The sequence below is a fragment of the Falco punctatus genome (genome assembly GCF_963210335.1).
Source record: "Falco punctatus genome assembly, chromosome: 12".
NCBI lineage: Eukaryota > Metazoa > Chordata > Aves > Falconiformes > Falconidae > Falco > Falco punctatus.
The window spans coordinates 21,129,132-21,153,496 of record NC_137592.1 but is presented as its reverse complement, the minus strand read 5'-3'; the positions used below and the strand labels follow the sequence as shown (position 1 = coordinate 21,153,496).

General features: G+C 40.1%; 1 protein-coding gene across 7 annotated transcripts in view; it reads left to right on the top strand.

Annotated features, from left to right (window-relative positions):
• Nucleotides 1-23,721, top strand: part of EML4 (EMAP like 4) — a 163,460-nt gene extending 139,739 nt beyond the window's left edge. For all 7 annotated transcript variants that reach the window (XM_080408408.1, XM_080408406.1, XM_080408407.1 and 4 more), the window contains 10 exons: nt 1,219-1,370; nt 2,884-3,009; nt 3,147-3,278; nt 3,899-3,966; nt 8,406-8,494; nt 9,674-9,771; nt 14,408-14,495; nt 15,768-15,866; nt 20,259-20,389; nt 20,882-23,721. In XM_080408408.1, the coding sequence (XP_080264534.1) occupies nt 1,219-1,370; nt 2,884-3,009; nt 3,147-3,278; nt 3,899-3,966; nt 8,406-8,494; nt 9,674-9,771; nt 14,408-14,495; nt 15,768-15,866; nt 20,259-20,389; nt 20,882-21,346 (1,448 nt within the window). In that variant the 3' untranslated portion in view covers nt 21,347-23,721. The remainder of the gene's footprint in view (nt 1-1,218; nt 1,371-2,883; nt 3,010-3,146; nt 3,279-3,898; nt 3,967-8,405; nt 8,495-9,673; nt 9,772-14,407; nt 14,496-15,767; nt 15,867-20,258; nt 20,390-20,881) is intronic.
• The last annotated feature ends 644 nt before the right edge of the window (nt 23,722-24,365 follow it).

Here is a 24,365-nt window from a genome sequence, read left to right as displayed (position 1 = left end):
TACCCAACATATGCAGACCTGGCATGGTTGAGCCCTTAGGTAACTTACAAATTTAAGGAGTATTTATTTTACTTGGCAGCTGTTTAAAACACTGGTTTAAACTGGTACATCAGGAAAACATTCATGTAAAAAGTAAATTTTTAATGTTAAGTCTGTTTTTGAAGGTAAATCTTTTTCTTGTCTTTCAAACTAACTGCAGTGGAAAAGTAATTTAACAGATTATCTGACATTTAATTTTGAGGTTCTTGTGCAAAAATAACCTTTTCAGGGTATAATCTTAACAGACTGAATAGAACATTTATTTACATTGGCTTATTAAATATGGGATCTTTTAGTTGGTTTATCACATTAGATTGGTCTCCAGACTTGATCTTAAACTCTTTTTTCACAATGTGAGAGCATGCTGACTTGAACTGACTTGAGTTATAGGCAGAGTCAGCGAAGTTAAGATGCTCTTTTTGGGTGGTTTTTTAGGCTTTTTTCTGGGATTGCTATTTGATAGCACCAGAATCTTGCTTTTTTTTAAAGTGTGCTTTCCTGCAGGAGTTCTGTTGACACGAAGTCCTGATTGGGATGCGAAAAGCTTCCTTTACTACCTTTGCTGTTTAATTTTCTCATCTGTCTTTTTGTTCTTTCCAATGTTCTCCTTTGGGTAGACTGCTATATTGATAGATGCCAGATGCTGGTTATACTATTTTTAAGTGTGGCCACATCCAGCATTAGACATTAGCTTCATGCATCCTGGAAACTTTGCTATAATTAATTTTCTTTTTATTCCCATAAGACTATAGACAACAAGTCTTGGAGTTTCTTTTAATAAAATGATGTTAGTTCTTTTCTAATAATCACTTGCTAAATACTTATGACTGGAAAGGACAGTTTCTCTTGCATCTGGAAAAACTGTGCGCCCTTGGATAGAAGAGAAATTTAAGTGTTTTGCAGATAGTTGTTGTTACTGCCTTTACAAGTTGTAGGACAGTCAATGTCAAAAAAAGTCTCTATTCAAAAAGACAGGCCCCTTGTTTTATCTTTTTATCCTGTAAGAAAACACTACCACCTTGTGTTTGCAATACTAATGCAATACTAATAGCCTGACAGTCCAAACGTAATTATTCATTATACACTGTTACTTAATTCTGCTCCCAAAAGGCACAGCTTCTTGTAAACTCCAGGTCAAAAAAAAGTGGTGTTCTTTATTATATTTTTTTGTGCATGTAGGAGTATATCAGATAAGCAGACAAATCAAAGCTCACGATGGCAGTGTGTTCACGCTCTGCCAAATGAGGAATGGGATGCTACTAACTGGAGGTGGGAAAGACCGAAAGATCATCCTGTGGGATCATGATTTGAATCCCGAAAGGGAAATTGAGGTAAGAAAGCAAGGGTGACAAGGAAATTGCCTTGAGAAAGATATTGACTGGCCAGACAAAGCCCTCCACACCCTTTGGAGGACCGGTAGTGAGGACAATAGAATATCTTCTGGTTGCTGTCTTTTTAGAGGATGACAAAGTTTTATTACAAAAATGTTTAGATTTTCAACCTGTAAGTGAGCCTATTTAAGGCTTCAGTTCTCCTCTGTTTAAAATGAACAGAAATTTTAAGTTTTTCTTTCCTCCAAGCCTTTCCTTAGTTTCTTTTATTCGTCCCTCTTTTGAGTATTGCCAGTGTTTTTGTTAAGCTTGCCTGTCTGGAGGAAGGCAATGTTACCAGGAATTGAGGGGTTTCAACAGAATTTTTGACACAAGTGAAATAATTGGTAGGATACATGTGTGTATTCCATGAGATTAATTATTTTGTTGAAATGGTTATGTTGAGGAGCTTGTTTTAACTTTATTCTGAAACAAGTGTTTAGTGAATATGTATGTCTTTGGGATTTGGCTATACGGCAATGCTAGGTAAATAGGGACAAACTAGAAAAAAATTGTACATTATGGATTTTTAAAACAATTTTTTTCCCCCCGTGGCAATACAGTGACCTTTTGAAATAATGTGCTAATAATGGATTACTCCACTTACCTAGTGTCACATTGATAGCAACATTTTTTCCTTAACACTTCTGTTAAGTTACATCTAGACTTTATTACCTTGAAACTACCATTGACCTTTAGAAAACATGGCTGAGAGTAAGCAAGCATTAGGCTAAAGTTGCACGCTCTCTTCATATCCGTGGTTTGGTTTTTCTTTTGTTAATAATGTTATGTTAAAGCTGATTTTTATATTGAGAAATATTATGAGAACCCTAACAGACAACTTTCTGAATGATTGATATTCTATCTTGTAGCTAATATTAGTCTATTTTATAAAGATAGATCATTTAGAAAACTGAATAAATGCACACTGTAAAATAGTGTATTAAAGCTTGCAATAAGCAAATTCAATAAAATCTGGAGTCATTGCTGACATAAGGCATATGAACATTTACTTAAGGCTAATCAGGAAGCATTAAATAAATCAGAAAGCATTTACTGTGCTACAAGATTTTTCTTGTTTTTCACAATGTATTTTGGAAAGTAAGCGGTAACTGTCTATTATTCCTGTCCTTACAAGAGATATTGTAACATTTTGGAGTGCGTTCGTTTGGTGTATTTGATGCTTTAAAATCCATATAATTTAATTTGAAATTTTTTCCACTGAGACTTATTAAAATGGCATAATTGTGATTGTCTTGGAGTGAGATACTCTTGTATGCTCGTACTGAACAAATAAAAAATAAATGCGGTAGGTTTCTGGTGAAGTCCTGATCTGGTGTATACATGATTGGATTGCTCCTTTTTACTGGGAGAACTGCAGTCCTGGTACTGTTGTTGTGCGCTATTTCTGGCCTTTGAAAATAAGTGCCTATCAAGATGCGTGATGTGGTTTTATAGATGTTTCTTTTCCTAGGTTCCTGACCAGTATGGAACAATCAGAGCAGTAGCAGAAGGAAAAGCAGATCAGTTTCTAGTGGGTACTTCAAGAAACTTTGTTTTGCGGGGAACTTTCAATGATGGTTTCCTGGTAGAAGTACAGGTGAGCATAACTTTTTCCCGTTTTTTTTTTTTTTTTTAAACTATAACCCAAAAATGTAAAGGCTTTCGCTGCTGGTGTGTTATTTTAAGAGAGTCTTTATTTTATTCATTGTTAAATCACATGTGTTTTCTTTCTAGGGACATACAGATGAACTCTGGGGACTAGCATCCCATCCTTTCAAAGACTTATTTTTAACATGTGCCCAGGATAGGCAAGTTTGTATGTGGAGCTCTGTGGACCACACGCTGGAATGGACCAGGCTGCTAGATGTATGTCAACCGTTTAAATATAAAGCTGGAAAATAGGAAAAAGCATTAGCTTTCTTTAACACACTTGTCCCATCTGATTGCAAGATAAGCAGAAATCCTGTAGTTACGGCTTTGAAAACAGCTATTCAGAAGCTTTGATAAACTTAGTGAGGCTCATCAGACATTGTATAGACTGTAATCTGGTTACCATTGTCTGATGCCATTCTGACAGTCCAAGTTGAATAAAAAATAGTCCTTTGCTTTTGTTACAGTTTAACTTTTTTCTTAGTTATTCAAACAATCTTAAGAGGATATCGTATGATTGTGCAAGGTTTGGCTTTAGATATCCTTCCTTACTGTCATTGTTCATTTCATATCATGGCTAGTTCTGTCCTAATACCCCAGGAAAAAGTATCTTTTTAGACAGAAATTTAGGCTTTTTACTTTCAAGAAGGTCATGTAGTACATGCCACTGATACATTAAAAGAAAATCTATCAGAGGAGTACAAGCATGCTACTAGCTGATTGGTTTTTCCATTATCAGTTCACTTTAGACTTTTTGGGTAGCTTTGGTATAAGGAGATATGTTTGATCGTAGAGAAGTGAGTGGGTGAGTGATGTTTTTGTGCCTCTCTGTTCAGGAACCAGGGCACTGTGCTGACTTCCATCCCAGTGGAGCAGTGGTCGCGATAGGAACACACTCGGGCAGGTAAATAGCTTTTGGCTAAGTTGTGATTATTGAAAGTTTAAAGGAGACATTGTGATACTATGCATCTTACCTGTTGGAATTAATTTGCTTTTTATTCTTTTTGCTTGAGGCTAGCCTAAAAAGCCTGGGTGAAGGGGGCAGATCTTTCTGACATGGGTCAGATGAAGACAGAGGTGTTAGGCTGTTTTGGTTTTTTAAGTACTCTTTCATGAAAGCCCAGATCTTGATTTTTATTTTTTTTAAACTATTTTTTTACAGGGGTTTCAGTAAGCATTACTTATTGGCTTTACCAAGTATCATATATTTTAATATTGTGTGCATATGTTATTTTAGTTCGTAAGATGCGTGTGGTATAGATCTTTCGCTTTACCAAATGAAACACACTTGTAACATTTTAAATTGGTATGGAGAGACAGGTAAACAGGCTCGTGTTTTGATTTTTGTGTAAGACAGAGTTCAACATGGCACATTGCTGAAATGAAGTGCTATTGAGCTGTTCATATTCTTCCTGAAATCGTTGTGTATTTGAAATCTCAGACCCATTACAAGTCGTTAAATAACTTGATTCATAGCCCAAAATGCTTAAAGCAGATAATTAAATGAGTCTAATCTGTTTAGGATTCAGTAAAGCCAAACCTTGGATGTGTCTTTATCTGTTGCTGTTCTGGTGCTGCTCTGCTGCCAGTACGGAGGTCAGTAAGGCAGGGGTAGGGCATTAAGGAAGTTGGGTTTGAAAGTTCTGACATCTGAAGAAAACTGGATTTCTACTTCTCTTCCCCTTCTTGTCTTTTTTGTTTCACAGTGGCGTGTTTTTATCAGGCCAGCACATCATGGTTTTGGTGTGTTTTTTACATACCATTTCCCATGATGAGTATTTCTGTATCATTTCCCTTTTTGGGCCGTGTGCAGATAGTCTGCTGCAGGTTTTGTTACCACTACATTAAGCTGAAGAAGCCTAAATATCCCTGGGAACCCTAAGATGGGTTGATTTGTTCACTCTGATTAATGCTTTGCAGGTTCAACATTCAGTATTAAGTAAACATGGGAATTGCAAATGTGAGTGAAAAAATATATTACTCCTTTGGAATACCATTTCCCTGATGATTTAATCAGAAAAAGTCTACATTCACAGATGTCAATTATCAGTAATAAATGTCTGTCATGGGTCAGAATTTGTTTTCCAAAAGAGAGTAGTTTAGGGGGGTTTGTTTCTAAAACCATGTAATTTTTAGATAGATTATTAGTATTTTTTTAAAGCGAAGGAATGGGAAGACAAGAAACAGATGAACATGGCAAAAGTTCTGTCTTGTTTACGTGAACTCACAAACAAGTTAAGCATTTTTTCTTTGGTAACAGTTGGGAGAAAAATCAATAAAAAGCCAAAGAGTCACTATGTTACAGCTGGCACACTACTCATCCACTTATTTCATCCGATCTATGGATCAGAAGTTCAGTTGGCAGCCAAGCTTTGCATTTCACAGCCCTTAGGACTTTTTCAGGATCAGCTGCAGTTCACGTCTTTCATTCCTTCACTTTGGAAGGAATTTCCTCTCCTGAAACACAGCCTCAGGGTGGACCCCAGCTGTTTGTGAGAAGGGCCTGTGTGGGGCATCCCCATGAACTGCTGTAGCTGCTAGGCTGGAGACATGTTTCATGGAGACTTGCTGGCAGTTGCAGGGTTTGCCACAGCATTGGGTGAGCTTGGAAGATTGAAGAGAGCACGTCTGATGACAGCTTGTGGAAGCATCAAGAAACAGCTGAACTAGATGTCACCAGTGCTTCCTTTCTTAAATTAATATCAAAATTGTCACAGTGCACTGACTCCTTCCATGGTCAGCTTAGATTGCTGCTAGGTCTCCTGTTCAGAAGAATTTTTGGAGAAGGACTGGTGTCACAAAATGCTGTTTCCTGATGCCAAATGAAGTTCACTGTACACTGTTGAGAGGAGCAGAAGTTTTGCATTGTGTTTGATGCCATACCATACCACCTCTGTGCTTTCAGTAAAATAGGGCGGATCTGCATGTATTTGAGGCTTTGGGTGTTTTTTCATCTTAGATGATATTAACTGGAGGATTGCCTGGTTCAGGTAGCAGCTTCAAAAGACCAGCCTAAAGAGATGGTCTGGGGTCCAGCATCAAAAGGCACGTCCCTGCTGCAGCAGCCTCCCTGCCTTGCCCTGCCCTGGCTGTGTATTCTGGGATGCGGAGGGCTCAGCCCGCCCCTTGGCTGGCTGGCAGAAGCACTGTGCAGCATGGTCACCCGCAGGAGGGCATGGGAAAGGGGTGCCCACCCACTTGTGGAAGAAGGCAGCTTTTGGTTGTTACTGTGCTGATCATCAGGTTTTATATCCAGGCACTGCAATTATGCTGCTCAGGATAAACAGGCATCATGCAGTGTCTAGATAAATAGATTTTATTTTACAGTGTAGCGCCTACGTTTTCTGGTAATGCAAAAACCTGTTTTGCTGTCTGCCCACCTGGGCTGAAGCAGTGAGGAGCCTCCACCCTGTGCTGGATTCAGGAAGACACAAAAATAAGAAAATAAGCTTCTCATGTGGCTTGAAACCCAGATGACTTCAACTCAGTGATGCCTCCATGTGTGTTCTTCCCACTTCTCTTGTTGTCCCGTTGGGATGTACTTCTAGAGCAGTTTGGCTGTCATGGTCAAAAACAGTCACAAGACTTGTTTTTCTTTCTGTGGTGGCAAAATAGCACAAGTACCCTCACTCTTCCCCCGTGCCAAACCCTTTTGTGGTTTTAATTGGGTTTTGGGGTTGTTTCGCAGTTGGCTTTATTATTTATCTATTTTGGTTTGGTCTTTAATATCCACACCCCTATCAGCCAGGTAAAATTGTAGAAGTGTTTGGCAGGGCCAAGGAGGGGCATAGTTTGAGCTAAATAGCAGAATATCAACTTCTAGCTCCTAATGTGTTTATAGAACCTGCAAAGCTTCGGTGTGTAGATTGGAAATCAGAAGTCCACTTTCAGCAGAGAATTACAGCAGAGAAACTAAGCATGGTTTCTGCTGCTGCCCCGTGGAAACATATTGGCTGTTTTCCACCAGTTCCATCTGCCTTGCACACAGATTATTCAGCAGTCCGTGGCATGTGGGGCTGGGTTTTTTTATTTGTATGTCATATAATTTCTTTCATGTGGTTCTCTAATTACAAGCTGGTTTTAAACCAATGGGGTCCAGGCAACTTTCCAGACACTTAGCTGCCGGACACTGAATCAGCACGAGCTGGAATCTAATCTCCATCCATAGAAAGCAGCAATGTGTGCTGTTACTCCTGGAGTTTCTTTTAGGTTATGTAGGTTTGTTGTGGAATAAATGGTCCTAGCTTTAGCAGCGTTCCACTGAGCTCAGTGTGAGGCAGCGGGCAGAAATCGCCTTACTCGTTTGCACAGTGTGTGAACTTGCCGTTTGCCACTAGAGATGGAAACCTGGCTGTGGTGTATGCATACAGGTGTGAGATCGGAGGTTTGGAGCCAAAAAATAAATTCAGAGTACAGCTTTAATGTGTTTAGCCATGTTGACATTTCCGTTTTCATTATATACACATATTTTATTTTTTTTATTAAATTATCGTTGTCTTTGCTTTGCTAATGTTCGCGTACTTAGGAGTTAGGTGGGCATTAGAACCGTAGCCAAATGCTCAGGTTCTGCTGACCTTGCCTGTCTTGCAGTCAGTGGCCGTTTCGGTGTATGGGCCGCAGAGTTTTTGTAAGCTTCTCTGAGCTTTTTACATATGCCTCATAACTAATACTGCAGGTTAAAAGTTATTGTTAAATAATTAAAAATGCAGTTAGTTACCTTAGTTATAAACCATCCCAATAAAAAAAAAAAAGCTAGGTTATGAACCATTGAATTTCAGTAAATGGTTATTCCTCCTTACTTTGATCAAATTATTCAAAGAAATGGAAAGGACTGAGGGGAAAATATTGAATTAGAATGTACTTTGTGTTTAAAATTAGTATGGAAATGTTCTCCACTCCCACCTCCTCCTCTTATTTTATTTTTTTTTTTAAACTTTGCTTCATGCAAATTGAAAGATCATTTTTTTATATCACAGCTGTTCTTCAGAACAGGGAAGAAGTAGTAGTTTACAATTCAGCTGTGGCCTTAAGGCTTCAGGATGATAAGGTGCAGTCATATTAGCTATCTGGTGGCATGTTTATCATCCAGTAGACATTTTGGTGATTACTGCAGTGTCCAAGGGAGGGGGAAAAAATTGGGTGGTGTTTAGAAGCGTTTATATATTCTTCACTGAAACTCGTATGGCTTCATGAACCAGAAAAATGTTCCATTAAAAACAGATGTGCACTGTTTTGCCCTTGAGGGGCGAGCATGGGAAGATGAAGGCAGCAGTGAATATTGCTGTTTCCCTTGCTTTTCTTGTTTAGTGGGACTGATACTCATTGGAATTCTCCTCTCTCTAGGTGGTTTGTTTTGGATGCAGAAACGAGGGATCTGGTTTCAATACACACTGATGGCAACGAACAGCTCTCAGTGATGCGCTACTCAGTAGGTAGGCACACCTGTACATTCAGAATAAATGGTGATAAATGCAGTGTCTGTTCTGTTGAACATTGTTAAGCTGTTCCCCAATCACTAGAAAAGGCAAAGCTTTGAAATAAATCACTTAAGATGCTCAATATATACTGAGTACTTGCTTACAGATTTGTCTGTGTATGCTAAATCTTGTGGGTTTGTAACTGCAAGCATTACAGTTGCCTTTCCCAGCTTTTCCTGCATGTCGAACTGTGCTGTTATAATAAATGTTAGCTTTGCTCCCAGAAAAATGAAAAGTTCTTAACTAGTTAACAGGTTAACATAAAAGTCTGTAAGAAGCTTAGTATTTCAGTGATGTTTTAATACACTACTTAATTAATTTTCAAGTTTATTAATACAAAACCATAAAACTAAGCTCAGGTCTGTCTGAAACCCAGAGCTGTTTATTAAATATTTGCTATGGGATTTGTAATCCAAGCCAGTATTGAGTCTCCTCTTCAGACGTGACATGACAGATCAGAGGCTGACTCTCCGTTAAAACTGGATGGAAGAACACTCTTGTAAATCTGTTTCTTGTTTGGTTTTGGATAACGTGCCGTGTCAGTGGGCAAAATGTTCCCCTGCTACTGCCACATCTGCCAAGTGTGGCGATTTATTTTAAAGCACTGATGTTCATTGACACTAGAGGCATTTGATCGTGATTCAAAGGAACTCTTGCCCATGTATTTTATTTTTTTTTAATGGAGATGACATAGGTTAGAAAACTGCTTATAGTGTTTGAATGCTCTAGTTCTTCTTTAGACATTTAGTGCTGCTTGATATGCATTCTCCACCTCCAAAGCTAAGCTAACTGTAGAGTAAATACTGTTCTGCATTTTTTGTGATACAGAAAACTCAAGCCTGCCTGCTGTTGACAATTTTCAGAAGTCCAGTGCAATCTGAGAATTAATACCCTGTCCATTGGACACTTAGTTAGAAAAAGCATAAGTGAAAGAACTTGCCCAAAACCTGTACCCACAAAGTAAACAGATAGTGACCTGAAAATGTGAACATAATGTAAACAGTTATGTAAACCTTGAATACAGTTCGTAAGCAGTAGTTTAATTGAGACTATTGTCTTAGTGATAAATCTGAAATCATTACATTTTGGAAAACAATCATTCTGTTAATTTATGTCAAATATTTTGTGTTGTAGATGGCACCTTACTTGCAGTTGGATCCCATGACAACTTTATTTACCTCTACGTAGTAACAGAAAATGGAAGAAAGTATAGCAGATACGGAAAATGCACTGTAAGTTTTGGAGCAAATATAATCAGAGCAGTTCTTGCATTTCAATGTTATACATACACTAAAATGTTAAGCAGTGGTACTGTATCCGAAATGATGCTTTTCCATTTTTAGTTTTGGTTATACATTTTACGGGGTTTTTTTCAATATTTGATTGATTTTAAGCTTCAGTCTGATGGGTACTGCAACCATTAGTGTTAGGTGGACACTTTTGCATCAGGTATGACTGATTTCTCAGACTACTGACTTTTTCTTTGAAATGGGAAATTAGCAGGAAGATAAGAGAAGTGCCTTGGTACCTGTATACTGAAACTTCTTTGGGGGAAAATATTACACTTACTTGGGAGTATTTTCCCCCTGTTGATAAAGTACTCCTTGGACCTGCATAGTATTAGATAGTGCAATTTCATTAGAGTGTGTAATTTTGAGGTTGCAAATATGTGCTATTATCAGTTGTAATTGTTACTAGAAAATTTGTAATTGGGGGGTTATGTTAACAATAAATTTCTGGCCCAGGACAAATAAATCGTAAGTGTAGCAGCACTTGTAGTGGAGTTTGTATTTACATGACGTTATCCCAGTGCTAAAAAGACATACTTTTTCCCTGAAGTGTTTAGTTATCTAACATCCTGGCCTTAAGTTCAGCTATCTCTTAAAGGTTAATGGGAATATTTACATAGAGAACATCTGAACCTTAATGGGTTTTGCAAATGATACCGTAAAAATGGATTCACATTTGAAATGTAAAGTGTTTTGGGGGTATTTTTTAAGGAATGCATCCCCCACTCAAAGTGCTTGTCATGTGTTTGTCACTGATTGCATTTCTTTGGTTTTGAAAATAAGATAACTTCTGAAGTTGCTTTGTTGATTTGAAAATGGGAGGTAAGGGGACCATAAAGCTAAACTGTGGGGGTTTGGTGTTTTTTTTTATTTTATTTCTAAGAAAAAAAAAAATATTCCTACAATGTTTGCTGCAAGGCTTGCAGTGGAAACTTAGTGTAGAGGGAAATGAACATGCATTAGCCAGTCTTCTAGTGCCGCACGTGGTGCCTTTGAGAGATTCCTACCCATCATTTGGCTGAGGATACCGTGTGCTGCTAGAGCATGGGGGTCCAGAGCAGCCTGTGTTCAGCTGTGGCCAGGGACATGGAGCCGCCAGGGCGGTCAGGGGGGTCTCGGTGCTGGCATGGGGTGCAGCTGGCGCGGGAGGCTGTTGAGTATGCTGGGGACTCCTCAATGGCAGGGTTGTGGTGTGGAGTAAGTCAGAGCATCCTGCAGCCCCCAGGCAGGGTGGTGATGGGGTTAGCCGATAGCACAACGGTCATGAGATGAGAAATCAGATCTGCAGCCTTCCCAGGGACCTCAGGCAGTGGGGAAGAGGCTGAGCCTATGGGGGGGGTCAGGCTGGGAGCCCAGTGGGGCTGGTGGGGTTGGCAGCAGGTGGCTGCACCTCAGTGCAGCATTTCACCCCATCACTTATTTTTTAACCGTAAAAGATAAAATCACTCAGAGATGGCTAATCTTAACAAACGTAATATTTAGCTTGCTGTGTACTTCAACGTCTTTCTGAGCTCTTTTGAATATGTGTGAGATCCTAGATTTCTGTACATCGTATGAATTATGTATCAGGAGAGAACATTTTGTAATTTAAACCAGCAGCTGTATTTGTCTGTCCCTCTGCCTTGGCAGGAAAGGGGTTTGTAAAAATGGGGATGGGAGAAACGGGCGTTGTTACACTCGGGCAGAAGCGTTAAGGCTTCAAAGCAGATTTCTGCTCACCGCTTTTCTCAGTCTGAGTGGCTGCATGTAGAAGCCAAAATTAGCAACCTGGTTTCTGTCGGGGCTGATCTGCCCAGCCCTTCCAGCCTGTGCGGCAGCTCCGTGTTGGCTGCCCGGAGCGTGCTGCGAGGCTGCCCACCCGCTGTCCCGCACCCTGCGCCTCCCCTCCGCTCCGTGCCAGCTCCGTGCCAGCTCCGGCTGACCGCCGCAGGGACACCCAGGCACGCTGCGGGCCGGAGCGCTCTCCTGGCCGGTGCTGGGGTCCTGGCACCACGTCCTTCTGGCGTTCTTCTGTCATTCAGTAGCCTCGCGGGTGACCTCCAAGTAGTATGACTCAGTCCTCCTGGTAGTCAACTTCTGGTTGTTTCTTCCAACTTGAATACGTTATTTGAATACTTTCAGAAGGATTTTATCTACTGAACCGGCATCAGCTTGTGCTTAAGGGCTCTGTGCCCGCTGTTAGATTTAAATCCCCTTTCAGCCACAAACAGGCTCACTGCTGCTGCCGGGGAGGCCAGTCTGTGACCTGTGAGCGTGTTCCCACAGTGAGGGATAGTGTTGGTTGTGACCAGAAAGAATTTCAGATGAGCTGAAACAACCGTTGCGACTAGTGCAGCTGTTTTTTGAGGGCTCCAGCTATGCAGTCAGCAGGGTGAAGGTATGGGCTGGGGTATGAGCTTCCAGCGTGTCAGCAGCTCCAGGGTAGCTGGCGCTGTCTCTTGTTTGCCTTGCATCTGAGAGGTCTGTTAGCAAAGTAGAAGCAAGCGCTGTGCATTTACCCGAGAGAGCTGCGGGGTGAAAGCACCGGAGGCAGCTGTGCTGAAGTGTTTGATACGCTGGACTTAACCTGAAATAATTAGTGTGCCCATCCTATAGGCTTGTGGGCATTTCAACCCTTGCACTACTTATGTCTGAAACAGATAAACATTGCCAATTAATTGGGCAGTTTCCTTTTATTTAAATAGTTTTATTAGCTAGTGATAATATAGGTAATTGTATTCATTGTATATAAAGGTACAGAAAAGGAAAGAGTTGCCGTATCAGTGGACAGCTACCAAACAAAGATTTTAATAGAAAAGGGGATCCTCCTGTTGAAAATATTACGACAATGTTATGTTCCAGTTCATCATTCGGTGACTGCTTGCCTGAGGGGATTTTGCAGCACGGAGCCCCCTGGCCAATTGCTTTATTCCCTCCCCCACCACCCCCAGGAATTTTAACAGCTGCCAAATGTCTGGCAGGATTTAGTAAATGACTGACCAATTCTTTTCCATGTTGGAGTTCACTTTCAGATTTGAAGACTTGGAAAATAAGGGGAAGGGGGAGAAAAAACCCTAGCCAATTGTGCTTTTTTTTTTTTTTTTACTTTATTTTTTCTTTCTCTCAAAATACCAGGTTTGCATGTCGATATCATATATCCCACCCATGACTGCAAAGCAGTTATGTCAATACGCCGTTCCTCTGCTTGAGGCAGAGACTAGTTCATAAGTAAATAAAGCTTAAAGGCTAGCCTTTCTCCTAAATGTTTTTTCAGTCTCTCACAGAGGATTTGGGGACAGGGAGACAGACCCAGTGTATTTCTACACGTAATTCTGGGAGCAGTCAGCATCTCTTAGGGCTCTGTAGAGGAGGATGGTGTGGTGGGTGGTGGCAGCCGGGGCAGTGCTCCAGGGTGGCCCTGGCACAGCGGGTGCAGGCTGGGCCAAGAGACCTTGGGCAGGGGGAGCGAGGGACGCTATTTTCATAATGCTTGCTGAGAAAGGGAGATGAATTGGTATCAGCCAGCGAAGAAAGTGGCGTTTCGTTGCCTGGCAGAATGACCAGGAAGGGGAGAAAATGGCTGGTCTTGAAAGAGGACGAGAAGCGGTAAGAAGAAATGGAAGGGTAGAAGAAGAAAAAGAACAACTTGGATGTCACATTGATTTCCTACCCTTTCCTCTACAGAAAATAATTTTTTCCTACCTTTATACAAATGTATGGCTTCTCTGGAGCCTCTCATAGCTTTATTATTTCTGTTATTATTACTACCAACAAAAAAGCTCATGCACAGGAAGAATATTCTGATCAGCTGCATTTAGCGTCTCCCTCAAAAAAAAAAAAAAAAAAAGGGTGTTTACCCCTCAGTGTGTTCTTGATTGTGATAACTAAGCTATTAGGCCATAGTGTTTGATTTTTATATAGATGACTCTGTGCCCATAGGGAAGACTCCTCTCAAAGCTGACACTAACATGCATGTGGTGTAAGATGCACAGCAGAAACTTTCAAAAAGCTTACGAGAGTATTCTTTAACACCTGTCCTTGATCTTGTAGTTTTATGTGGTGGTTGTAACCTTGTAACCAAGGAATCCTAAGTTTTTAGGATGAGCGAAAGGTTATTTGAATGAGCGTGCATTTAATGGTAATTATTTTGAATGGATAGAGAAGTAAAATACGCGTCCTGTCTGTCACTTTTCTGTTGGGCTCTAAAAATGATCCTGTGCAAGTTGCTTGTCTTTCTCAATTAGTAGCTACGTTTACTTCCTTAATTCAAGTACAAATGTGAGTTCCTCCATATTCTAGCAGTACTTTCTAGGAGTCCATTGGGACTGGGGTCCAAGAGGGACATGGTTTCCAAGTGGAGATTGCACCGTGCAGGGGCAGGGGTGGGATGCCCAGCCGGGGTCTGTTTAGCTGTTACACTCACGTCTGGCACTGAGGGGTAAAGAGCCTCTCCCGAAAGAGCAGCAGGGAACTGCGGCACACCTGGGGTGGGTGCGGAGGCGCTTTTTTGCCGTTAGCTGTCCCGTTGGTGGGTGCAACTTCTGCTTCTGTTTGAATTAAAGTGCGTGCTTCACACTGGTGTTACTGCATTCTTCCCCAGGGACATTCCAGCTATATTACACACCTTGACTGGTCCCCAGACAACAAGTATATAATGTCAAACTCAGGAGACTATGAAATACTATACTGTAAGTATGAAATTAAATATACTGGCAACCAAAGTATGTGTTAGCTGTCCGAATATTTAGAAGAGTGTGTTTGATCAGGACCGTACGAGATGCTTACTGACAAAGGAACCGATCTGAACTCGAGTAACCTGATACCCTGATGTTATTCAGAGCCATGTATTACCTAATGGCAATGCCAAATATAGCTTACTTCTTTACAAGGTCATAAATCAGTTTAACAGCGTAGAATTTACAGAACAAGTGGCACTGCATTTTGGTGTTGGCCCAAAGTTCTATACATTGAAAATAATAGATACAGTTGTCTAATTAGTGTCAACAAAACCAGTTTTTTTAGAGGAATAAAATCAGTGGGTCTGTGCCACCGGTCTGTTCTAGGGTTTCTTTTCTTTTAAACTTTATCTTGGCTGATAGTGTTGAAAACTAAGCAAAGCAATAGTATTTCAGTGAGTTAGTGGTAATAATGTTTGTCTCTTTTAATATGTGAAAATATGAATTTAATATATAGTGGTTATGTCAAAAGTTCAACTTGCATAGTGCATATCAGCCTGTTTTTAAATTGTTTTTTTGTATTGTTGTCTTCCTGTGGCTTTAACTAGATCCAAGAGGATTGTAGTTCTGTTCCTGTACAGGCAAGAAGAGCCAGCAGTTTTAAATATCTGTCACTATAACATGTTATTTCTGCCTGTCACAACTTCGGTTTCAAATCTGGATAGTGCAATATCTCAATCTACCAAAAAGAACTGTTGGTGCTTATAACTGTCTGTATAGAGAAGCAAAGACCTGTGACCCATTAGTACTGGGCTGGTATACTGCAAGATGGACAATCTTTCCTTTCCTAGTTAGAGGTTGAAAAGCAGCCTAAGGCTCCTCTGCCAGTAATCGCTCACAGTTTAAAAGCCGAGCGCCCTGAATGATTGATTGAATTTTAGCACATCAGTGGAGCTGATAGGAAGGAGAAATTATTCTATTACAGACTCTGTTAAAGTGTTTTGTAGAGTAGGTAGCAGGGGACTCAAGCTGCAGGGAAGTATTTTTGAGGTGTGCTGATGCGAAGACGGAAATGAGAAGTAAATGTGACTTAAATATCAAGCGAAGCTTCAAGTATCTGGAATTTGATAAAGGTGCTGATCTGTCTTTGCCTCTACAGTGTGATTCCAGGTTGGTTGTAAGATGCATGTATTTACTGTCTTAGCACCCTCAATAGGTACATATGTAAATAAAACTTTATATGCCATATAACTCATCATTTACTTTTTCTTTTTTTTATTACAGGGGACATTCCAAGTGGCTGTAAACTAATCAGGAATCGTTCTGACTGTAAGGATATAGATTGGACAACATATACTTGTGTGCTAGGCTTCCAGGTGTTCGGTAAGCACCATTTAACTTGCTTTTAAGCTATTCATGCTGTGCTTTTGTGTTTCCTTTTGCTTCAATCTGTCATTAGAAATAGGCTCTTAATGACTATTGAGGATGGTCTTGAGATGACAGACCAAAGAGACTGTCCATAAAACTTGTCTGTGATACAGAGCACTGGGTGCTCTGCAGGCAGTGTACGATTGATTTCCGTTTAGTCTCGAAGTTTGGGATTTGGTATTTCTGCTGTCATTTTAGGCTACCAATTTTGGAGGCACTGAAGCAAAAAGCTGGTATTTTAAAGTGCTCATATGTCACATGTGCATTCCTCTTTGCTTAAGCTTGTGTTGGGATAGGAACAAGACTATGTGAGTGTAGGTTATAGTTCGTGACTTCAAAACATGGTGGCACTTTGATACCTGTAGTCAAAGGTGAGTAACATACGCTAGTTCTAAAGAGTAAAAATGCTTTAAAGATTAAAAGGATTCTTTACCTAGTAGTTTATTTTTAAAATGTACAAAAAGATTTACAAAGCTGACGGATCTGATTTTAATAGTGCAGTCTGAGACGGGCCAGGCAGTTCAAACTGCTTGTGCTGAACGCAGCTCTGTTGGCCATAAATGTGGAGCTGCTCTGTGAGGGGTGGAAAAGTATGGTTCAACCTGTCAGTATTGTAAAACCGAGTTGTATGAGCAGGATGCCGAATATCTCACTTCCACCACTGAGATAAGATAACCTGCCTCTGTCCTTCACGTTATTGGAAACATCAAAAGCAGGTAAAATCAACAAATTCGTTAGACGTGAAGGTTAGGTCTACAAATCTTTTCTTCACAGCTACTAGTTCAACTGTGAAGTTTAATTTTTATGAAGGGTAGAAGAAAATCAGTTAACTGTGAGTGCTTTCTGTAGCTTCTGGCACCTGTTGTGCCAGTTTTAGGACCGTTACATGCTTCATGAGCAAGTAGCCTTAAAAGGATTGCAGTTGATATGTGGGCTAGCGCTGACTCTTGTGTGGCACATTGGTTGAGTGGATGGTGTTTGGTGCTTCATAACCAGGCTTGATTGCCTTTCTGAGTACCAAAGGCCTGAGGCAGGGCAGGGAAAAAGGGGTCAGAGAAGGAAGCTGACTTGGGTGATAAACAATGTAAGTGGTTTTGAGTTGTTTGGAACTTGAAGCAGGTAGCAGAAATAAACAGGAGCGTCCTGTTTCTGAAGCTGAATGCTGTTGCTTATTGCTAGTTTGAAAATGTTGGCTCCCGTTAGCCTGAAAACTGTGATTCGGGTTGTGTACGTGTTTGGTTTTTATTGTCTGTCTGGGTTAAGTGGAGTGCATGGCTGTTTCCTCCTGATGCTCTATGCGCGTAAGCCTGGGCTGACAAGGAATTGCTCCACAGCAATCGTTTCTGCACTGTCTTTGCTACTGTGACTGAAATAATAGTGCAACACAAATGCCTTCTTTGAAACGGAGTTGTCAGAAGGTTCAGGAGACGCCAGCAAAAGTGGAAAGCAAAACTTTTGATGCTAATGTGACGTCTTTCTGCAGGAGCAATGAAAACACTTTGTAAGGACTGAATATTCCTTCTTGGAATAGCCTTGGAGCTGAAGCCATTTTACATTTTATGCAGAGTACTTAAATCTACCAGAAATGTGGAGGTAGCAGGCTGTGGCTCTGTTGCTGCTGAACTTTGACAACTACATTTGGTGGTAGAGCAGACAGAATAAGAGGAGCAGATCTCTGAATCCCAGCGCTTTCCCAGAAGTGTCCTTTACTTCTCAGCTAAGGAGTGAGGTGTGGGTGTGCAGAAGGAGTTTCGTTTCACATCTAGACCATTGGCTTTGTCTCTTTAACAGCTGTCAGATAAAAGCTACTGGTGACTGGGGCCAGGCTGGAGATGAGCAGCTCTGTTTTAAGAAGCCTTTTTACTTCTTGCTTTTAAAAAGTAGACAAGTCTGCTGATCCTGTCTGCATTCCCTTTTGGATTAATACAAACTTTAACTACTCTGGATTAAGTTTAATTAGTCTCAACTGCTCTCAAAATCTTCAGTGTGCCAGAGGACCTGGGAGTGAAGTAGATAAAGCAGATAATGTGATGTTATTCTGGGGCAGAACAAATATATTTAAACTTCCTAGCCAGGATTCATAATGCGTTAATTTGATATTGTCTGGTAGTCTGACACCCTTTGCAGAATCTTAGAATTATGGCTCAGTCTCAGACAAAGGCAAGTATTTTCCCATTAAATCAGACAGTGCAGCTAAGCCAACCTAGCAGATATTTGCTGCCCAAAGGAGAAGTCTGGCTTTGACCTGAGGGTCAGCTGGCTCAGGGATCCAAACAAGCTGGGGGCTGCTCACTTTGACGTTCAGGAGAGAAGGTTAAGTTTACGGGATTTGGGCTTTTGGGGTATGTGTTTTACTAATTTAGCTCTGTGAATAGTGTGTCCGTAGGCTTAGGCATTGCACTGTTGTCAGCAGAAGGGGATGGAAGTGCGTGGTTTGGATGAGAATAGCATCGCTCCTTTTTGGCAGTTGATGTTACTGTGTTGGCTCGGCAGTATCATCAGTCTGCACCCCGCGCACTTGAAGTCATTCTCTGACTTCCTGCACATTTCCCACACTTTGGTCTGAGCAGATTCTTTGAGAGGCTTACTGCTGGCTAGCAGAATTTATTAAAAGTGAAGTGGTGGTGTCGTACCTAATAACAACGTCCTGTGATTTTGTATTTTTTGTTATTTTTTTATTTTGATATTTATATATTTTGTTATTTTAAAAGTTATTAAGAACTAAGAACTTGGTCATATTAATGTCTTGGGTTTTCCATGTTTGCCTGATACGTTGAAAGCAGATCCTGCTGTCTTATGACAGAGGGTTGTCTTACCTTTAGAGCTGCTAAAGTAATTTGTGAACACAAAAGATGTTTAATAAGAGATGCAATCTTGAATATTAGTCTTTTTAATCTTAAATGAAAAATAAGAGGAAATAGCATAGCTGCTTGGCACAGTCTGCCTAAGGTGGTAGCTGAAACTTCAGGAAACTCTTTTGAAGTTCGTTATTATTCCCAGCTGATGACAGTGTTCTATATTTAGAATGCAGGAGAAAGTTAAAATTCATTAATTTTGAGCTACTTGAATAGTATATATTTTTCAGATTGATTTCAGTGATGTGAAATCACTAAAATATTTCTGAATGCTTTCCTTAGCATTTCATGTCTTTATTTAGTAGATTACCTACAATGTAGCTTATTGGCATTGTAACAAGCTTAACAAGCTACCTTTGTTATTCTTAAGAGAAAATAAAATTCTTACTCTGCCCACTGAAGAATAAAAAACCCAGCTTTAAAGTTAAACACTATTTGCCATTTTGTTTAAAAACAAGAAGAGATAGTGTGAGAGTTAAAAAATAAGTTGGTGATTTGAGCTGTACGAAATAGTAGACAGCACATGTTTTTTATTTTACCAAAGTCAGTGATTGTAAGGGAGGAAGGAGATACATTCATATCTGATAATGAACATCCCTCTCGGTCAATTGGACAAACAGGTCTTTTTCGGGGGGGGGGGGGGGGGGGGGGGGTGATGTGAAATTTGAGGGGAGGAAATTCCTCCTAACTCTTGAACTAATCAGAAGCCCAAGTCTGAGCGGTAAAAATATGATACCTTTGCATAAATGAGTATTTATAACCCTTTGCTTACCTTTTCTTCAGCTTTCCTTGCAGATGTGAATCATCAGTTTTGTTACGGGAATCTCTGGGGTCTTTATTTTTTGTTCAAACTAGAGCTTCCCCCCTCCCCAATCTGTTCAGTGCTCTTCGTCCAGGCAATGTTGTTATTCTTTTGTCTAGACATATCTGTGTCATTCTTTTCACTTAAAAGCATATTGAATTGTACTTAAGCATTTGACAGTACTTAGATCTCCGAAGCCCATACAGGCTGGGTTTCTGTGCAAAGTACCATCAATCGTGCAAATTTGAATCACGCAAATACTAAGATTTAAAACAAAACCAAAATAAATCTCTGCATAATGTACTGTACCTGGGCTTGTTGCACACTTTGGCATCAGTTTTGCCTTTAAAATGTTTGTGCATGAATGAAAGTGCTAAATTAAGGGTTGCCAGTTTAAGCAGTAAACTTAGATAAGCTTGAAACAAGACTGAGGTTTTGAACAGGAAACCTGTATTAAGCTGAAGAGGTTACCCTGGCTGAGGGAATGGCGTGGGGGAGTGGCATTAGAGTAGCAAAATATTAATGACATTTAATGCAATGCATATTCCATTTTCCAGTTGAATGTCTTATTTACCTTTTGTTAAGCTTGCCTTTTCCCACAGCTTTATAGAGTTCATTTTTGTTTATGAATTCTCTTTTAATTTGTTTCTAAAGCTACCGTCACTAAGTATCTGCTCTACTCTCTCCTAGGAGTTTGGCCCGAAGGATCAGATGGAACAGACATAAACGCCCTTGTTAGATCCCATAACCGAAAAGTGATAGCAGTTGCTGATGATTTTTGTAAGGTCCATCTCTTTCAGTATCCCTGTTCCAAGCCAAAGGTAAGTCTAGACCAGTCTAGTCTGTGTGCTTGTTTGCATTGCATGAAGCTTTCATTGCCAGGCACCTGTTCCAGCTTGGTCGTTTCAGAACCTGGCAGCTAAATAGCTCGTTTATATCTGAGAACAGTGCTAGAGACAAAGGCATGGTTTTCTCCATTAAGTTTATATATAAAATAGAAAAGATAATATGCCTAAAAGGGAAGTGGCAATAATTTTCCTAAAGTTCTGGAGCAGAGGCTTGCTTGATGCTTTCTGTTCACTAGCCTTGGTGTTGTCCATGACTTTTTGCATAAAGTCTGTCCCAAGTTGCAAGCCTTAAGAAGAGAGGCTGTCTTGTGGGGGAAAACCTAATATGAGTATAGTTCTTTACTCCTATGTGAATTAAGAGCTTTCTTCTTGAGGGCTAAGCAAAAATAATAGGAGTTCTAGATTTCGGTATCATGTGCTCTTCTAGTCAAGCATGTGATTTACGTTTCTGCTTGTTTTCAATAGGCTCCAAGCCACAAATACAGCGCTCACAGTAGTCATGTGACAAATGTCAGCTTCACGCATAGCGATGGTCACTTGATTTCAACTGGAGGGAAAGACATGAGTATTATTCAGTGGAAACTTGTGGAGAAGGTAACTCTACCACAGAATGACATTGTCGTAGACATCAGTGCAACCAAAGTGCCCATCCCTGCCAGTGAAAACGTTGTACAGTCTCCTGCACCTCTCCCACAGCCTTTTAACGAAATGAACCAAAATGAAAGTGTAACTGGCAGCTCTCCGGCTTCTTTGGAGAGCAACTTGGAGCAGTCTGTGGAGGCCAGCGAAGAGCAAAGCGAGGAGCAAAGTGAAGGGAGCAGCCTGGATCCTGCTGAACCAGGCTATGAGGAGCCTTCCAACGAGATGAGCGAGGAGCACAGCGAATCCACAGTCACTGAAGAGCAGCAAGATAACTCACCGGTGTCTTAATGCTCCCAGCTCAGGCAGTTGTCATTTTCCCTTGGTGTGCGTGCTTTCATTACCGGGTGAGGGTTCAAATAGGGAAAAGTAGCTGAGATTCATGACCACTCCAGCTTTTGAGTTTCAGTGAGATTATTTTTTTTAGTCTGAGCTTCAGTTCGATGTGTGGAACCATCCCAAGGGCCTGGCTTGATGGTCTGTGTCAAGATCTGGTCAGAGTTAGTAGTGGACATTACCATAGATCCATTTCAGTTCTGAAATTGCTGTGTCAGGAAGTGGCATGAAATACATACTGGAAAAAAAGTTCGCTCTGAGAATTAGCTGAAGTAGACCACTTTAACCATGTGAAAATGCTTTCTGAAAGAACTAAGCTGATGGGAAGCACTGAGCTGTTCCAGCTGGGGAGTACTGTGCTGCTTTTTCCAGGTGCAAAGACAAACAAAACAGAAAAAAACAACCAAAAAGCTTTTTCTAGGGCTGTTTTCCTTTGTTGTTTCTATTTTTCTCATTAAGAAAAAAAAAAAGAGAAAACAACATAACAGTGCCATGTGTATGGCAATGCCTTCTTGATCTAACACATATGCAATTTTCTAACACTACTAATTCCTAGTGGAGTCTGGATGTGTTCGCAGTTGGTCTGCCCTGGGTGCTGCTAGTTCTAAGGCAAATCCTGTCGAGGAATGTTGTCGGCTGTTCCATTTTCATAGAATATTTAATAACAGACTAACCAAATACAGGCATGTTTCACTTTTCGTGACTTGAAAGTTGATTTAAACTGTAGGACGTAATTGTCTCTTCAAAGAATTGCTTGCCTAGAGAGTCTGAAACTTAAAGAGAATCTTTACAGTGACTTTGATGTGAACGGCAGAGGAAGCATGGCAAGTACACAGAAGTCAGATGGGCTCCAGAGTTAAACTTCAAGCCTTCAAGCAGAACTTGCTCCATCCCTAGTAGGAGAAATATAAATACAATTAATTTAAATTATTAAATTGGTGCTTAGGATTAGTATATTAAGTTGATAGTTTTCTTCTGAATTTTTAGAGGTAACTCTTAAGAATCATTAAACTGCAATCTTACTTCCCCCCCCGGCCCCCAGCTCCTTTAGCAGTTGTGATATAAGCATACAGTAATTTAGATGATGATGATGTGATTTTATTTTTTTTCCTAGACTTGCTGATCTATTGTTTTTGTGATTTTTTTTTTTTTCCTCCCACCCCTCCCTGGGTTGCTCTAAGCCATGCAGCTCTCATGTGGCTATACCTGGCCAGTTACGGGATATCTTGGCATTTGTTATGCATTTGGAAAGTACTTTTTTTTACAAAGTTTGTCAGATAGCTACATTTTTTTCTAAAGTGCATATGTTTCCTACTTTAAAAAGATATAGATTTACTGACAGATATCCATTTCCTATGTACTTGTTTATATTTTGATTACATAGAATTTTCTTTTTTAACTTGCTGCATTGTGCTTGTATTTTAGTTCTTAGTTAGAATATCATGTTTAGAAACTTTGGATGAGTTCATAAGTCTTAATTGTGCAAGCGTTTACGTGATTGTGCCATTCCAAAGTGCATCAAAACTGTCATTCCCTTACTAGTATCTTCTCAGGAGAAATGCTACAGATCAGGTATTTAGTCATCATTTGGAAAGACAAAAACAAATGGACTCCCAAAGGACATTTAGAACATTTATATATTAAATATATAAATATATATATACACACATATATATAAAAAGAATATCCTCTTGTTTACAACAGTTCCAGAAAACCTCAAAGTAGTTCCCTTCAGATGGAGGGAGATATGGATTCCAAGCAACCCATCTGTTTAAACTGTGCTCTGTACATAGGGTTTTACTGGAGAGCTCTCGTTTGCCTGACTCGCAAATTTGCCAAACAGGAGCAATGGAAGATAAAACTCGTCAAAGTTCTTGGTTCCAAATGAGGAATATGCTGTAGGTTTAGCAAATAATCTTAGTAAAGGAGAAAGGATTTTAGAGCTAACAAGGCACAGAGCTCTCTCTCTGTCATTTTTATGAACTCCACATAAGCAACACATTTCTTTTTGGAACACCTGTCACCTGGGGTTGCCATGTAAAGTGAGAGTTATAGTTGTGATATTCTTGTGTTTGTAGTTCCGAAGATTCTACTAATATGCAAAAAGCCTTACAGCTTTCAATTGCTGGCAACTACTGTTTAACAAATAATTAAATCTGTGATAATGGATGGAAATGGGTGGGATTATGTAACTGTAGATGTTTTAGAAAAATAATTGTGAATGAATTATGATTAAGAGTGTTTCATGTGAAGATGTTTGAGCCATTTCTATCTATCATGCATTCCTGTCTCAAGGCAGAAAATTTTGAAGATTAAAATAATCAAAATAATGTGTTGCAGTGTCTTTTCTCCATGTCTGTTCTGGTTCCTTCTGTATATAAAGTGGATGCTGTGATACAGTTGCAATGTCTGGGTCTATGATTTTGGAAGAACCTTTTTAACTTGTGCATTTTTGATAACCTCCCAGACTGCCTAAAAAGAAGCTAATTCAGCATTATTCATAATGCTGGCACTCCTAAGTATCGACCTTGTTTACTTTTCAAAAGTTTTATGACATTCCCCTTTTCCATTTTTGATTAATAGCCTACTAGCATTGTCCTCCTGTAGGTGATTGATGGGCAGCAGGGGATTACAAATAGGCGTTTTGTCCTGGTGTGAAGCGCAGTCTGCCTTTCAGGGTTCTGCCAGAAGCTTTCTTCTGCAAGTCAAGTGAAAAGTACAAGCTTATTTTGGATATAACATGTTAAATACTGTGATGCTTCCACATTCCTGATAGTCTCTGTCCAATTGCAGATGCAGAAGGTCACAATATGTTGAATATATTCCTTGTGAAAGATTCTCAGTCTTTAAAAAAAAACAATAGGCTTTGAATCATCTCCATTTCTTGCAGCTGGTTTCAGTGTTCTTGACAAAGGGAGAGGGTGGGGCAGAGAAGGAAACCTGCAAGTTAGACAAATACCTCATGTTTATCCTT